The sequence below is a fragment of the Apaloderma vittatum genome, unplaced genomic scaffold (assembly GCF_000703405.1).
Source record: "Apaloderma vittatum isolate BGI_N311 unplaced genomic scaffold, ASM70340v1 scaffold28460, whole genome shotgun sequence".
In the NCBI taxonomy this organism is placed as follows: domain Eukaryota; kingdom Metazoa; phylum Chordata; class Aves; order Trogoniformes; family Trogonidae; genus Apaloderma; species Apaloderma vittatum.
This window is the reverse complement of record NW_009696684.1, coordinates 1-2260: the sequence shown is the minus strand read 5'-3', so window position 1 is coordinate 2260 and position 2260 is coordinate 1. Positions and strand designations below refer to the sequence as shown.

General features: G+C 48.1%; 1 protein-coding gene across 1 annotated transcript; it reads right to left on the bottom strand.

Annotated features, from left to right (window-relative positions):
* Nucleotides 1-404: 404 nt before the first annotated feature.
* Nucleotides 405-1930, bottom strand: SYS1 (Sys1 golgi trafficking protein). Its single transcript, XM_009875990.1, has 2 exons — nt 1867-1930; nt 405-1285 (listed from the first exon to the last, which is right to left on the bottom strand). Exons 1-2 carry the CDS (start codon nt 1896-1898, stop codon nt 1045-1047), a joined length of 273 nt encoding a protein of 90 aa, XP_009874292.1. The 5' UTR covers nt 1899-1930; the 3' UTR covers nt 405-1044.
* Between the last annotated feature and the right edge of the window lie 330 nt (nt 1931-2260).

Genomic DNA, 2260 nt, shown 5'->3' with positions numbered 1-2260 from the left:
CCTCTAAATAAAGGTGCATCCTGTTATTCTGAGAAACAGCAGTCTCTCAGCTAAACATCCTCTACTAGACCCAGCCTGCTGCTAGGCTTCTGAAGCCTGCCAGGAAGACCCAGAGAAGCTGGAAGATCGTTGTGGCTCCAGGACACCTTTGCAGGCTTCCCCAGGGCAACTCCAGACAAGCACATGGAGACCCTGGACTGCTGACACTCCTCCTGCAGCGAGGGTTATGCTGGCTGACTTCCCCAGACAGCACTCACCGATCCCTTCGTTTCAGAGGTATGAAATATTTATTGTAGGAAATTTGATGTACTCTAGATGTATTCTCTGGCTATATCCTTCTGTTGCCATGATACAGACACTCGTCGTATTCCTTGAAGTGTGCACCTTCCCAGGAGAACCGTAACACACTCACAGCAACATCATGTTTTTATTATTACAAAAGATTTCTGCAGCAAACTGCTGTCTGACATGTCTATGTATTAAATATGGAAACAGCAAACAAACCCATCTCGCATTATAGGTTATTTAGTGTCTCAGCTGGTGATTCAGGTAAGTACAACTATTTTCTTTCTCCCCATCCATTCACTTCCTTGACTTCTTTTTCCAACCAAAGCCCAAACAAGTTACAGATCGGAAGCAGCAGCTCCCAGCCCCACTGCTCACTGTGCCAGCTGCCGCAAGAAGCGCTGACCATTGCATTACCCACACAGGGAACTCCCACGTTTGTAAAATTCCAGATGCGCCTCACGCATCCAAGTTTTGCTACCTGGCTTTTAACAGTCTCATGAGCAAAGTGTTTAAGAGCACGCTCGCCATACAGTCATATTAATGCTTTGCAGTAACAAAATAAACATCTGCTCCTTCATCGCTGTCGGCTGATGCCAGAGGAGATGCTCATGCTCATGCAGTCACCAAGGTCCAAAAAGGAAAAAAAAAAAAAGTCTAAACAGACCTGCTGTGCTTCTTCGGTGATGATTCTTGGGCATTAGATGCTCTTGTGCTGGAAACAATGAGATAATGCAGCATGTTGTTGCCAGAGCGAGTCTATACATTGGATTTGGGGGCAGAATTGAGGGGGATTTCTCTGAGTTCTATCCTCATGCAGAGGTACTCCCCGATCGCAGCCATCAGCGCGGTGCAGACAATGTGCACCAGCCACCACGTCAGGGTCGAGGGAAAGCGTGAGTTATAAATCCAGCAGCCCAGAAGGTGGAAGAAGTGAACCGTGACTGTGAAATCCAGGCACTGTTTTCCTCGGCGGATGAAGTAGAGCAGGCCCAAAGCACTGCAAAATAAAGACAGGGATTAATAAACAAATGGCACCTAGGGAAAAGGGGATAGAGTAAGAGCTACCAGCAATTGTCAGTATTGATTATTTAGCTGGTTTAGAACTTTGTAAATGTTTTAAGGATAGTTTGTTTCTTTAACTTCTCCTCCAGCTGCTGCAGCAAGACTTACATGCTTACAGCTGTATAATTATATGATGGCAGGAAAATGAGGTTTTAGTGTAGAGAGAGCGGCAGGAATTTTTAAGCTATCTCCCTCAGTAATCTGTGCCCAGTGACAGGGGCAAAATACATTCTTGTTTATAGATCAGTGTTTGCTGAGACCTGTTAATTCTAACTCAGTAAAATCTGTCAGAGAGGCAAATCTCCTTCCCAGCTGGGAAACTGAGGCAGTGAAGTGAAATGTCTTATCTAGGCTCTGCAAAGTCAGGAGTCAGCAGTTCCCAACTGCCCCCAGCAGACACACTCAGGTGGGTGCAGGGCTTTCAGGAGGTGTTTTGAGAGAGGCAGTAGGTCACCCTGAATTCTTTTCAAGTTTAAGAAAGAACAAGACAGGTGTTCCAGCAAGCTGCCGACTTACCAGGTGAGCGCATTGAGGATGAAAGCCATCATGGAGAGCCTCCCCGGCGGGGTTGAGAAGCCTAGAATCTACACGGGACTATTAGTAGGAAACCACGGCACAAATCAAAGCCCACAGCAAGTAATTTCCTGCAAGTAATTCCCCCCCCCGGCCCAGCCAGGCTGGCTCAGCCCTGCGCTGCCTGTGGGCTGCAAGAGGAGCCTGAACAGCTCTGGCAGCCCTTCCGAGGGGCCTGTCTGTGTCTGGGGGTACCTCTAGAAAAGGGACAGCTGTTTCTGTACCGAGGGATATCACCCAAACTGGGTGTGGGGTGCCTGTGCGTCTCACAGAATTCTCCGTACTGGGGTCACCTAAAGGTGGGGGGACTTGCCTTTATCCTGGGTGCCCTACACCG

Excerpts from the sequence above, each read along its gene's own strand:
- SYS1 (XM_009875990.1), bottom strand. The coding sequence starts at position 1,898 with ATGATGGCTTTCATCCTCAATGCGCTCACCTG. Across the intron at positions 1,286-1,866 it reads ATCCTCAATGCGCTCACCTG|TGCTTTGGGCCTGCTCTACT; the intron begins GTAAGTCGGCAG and ends TTTATTTTGCAG.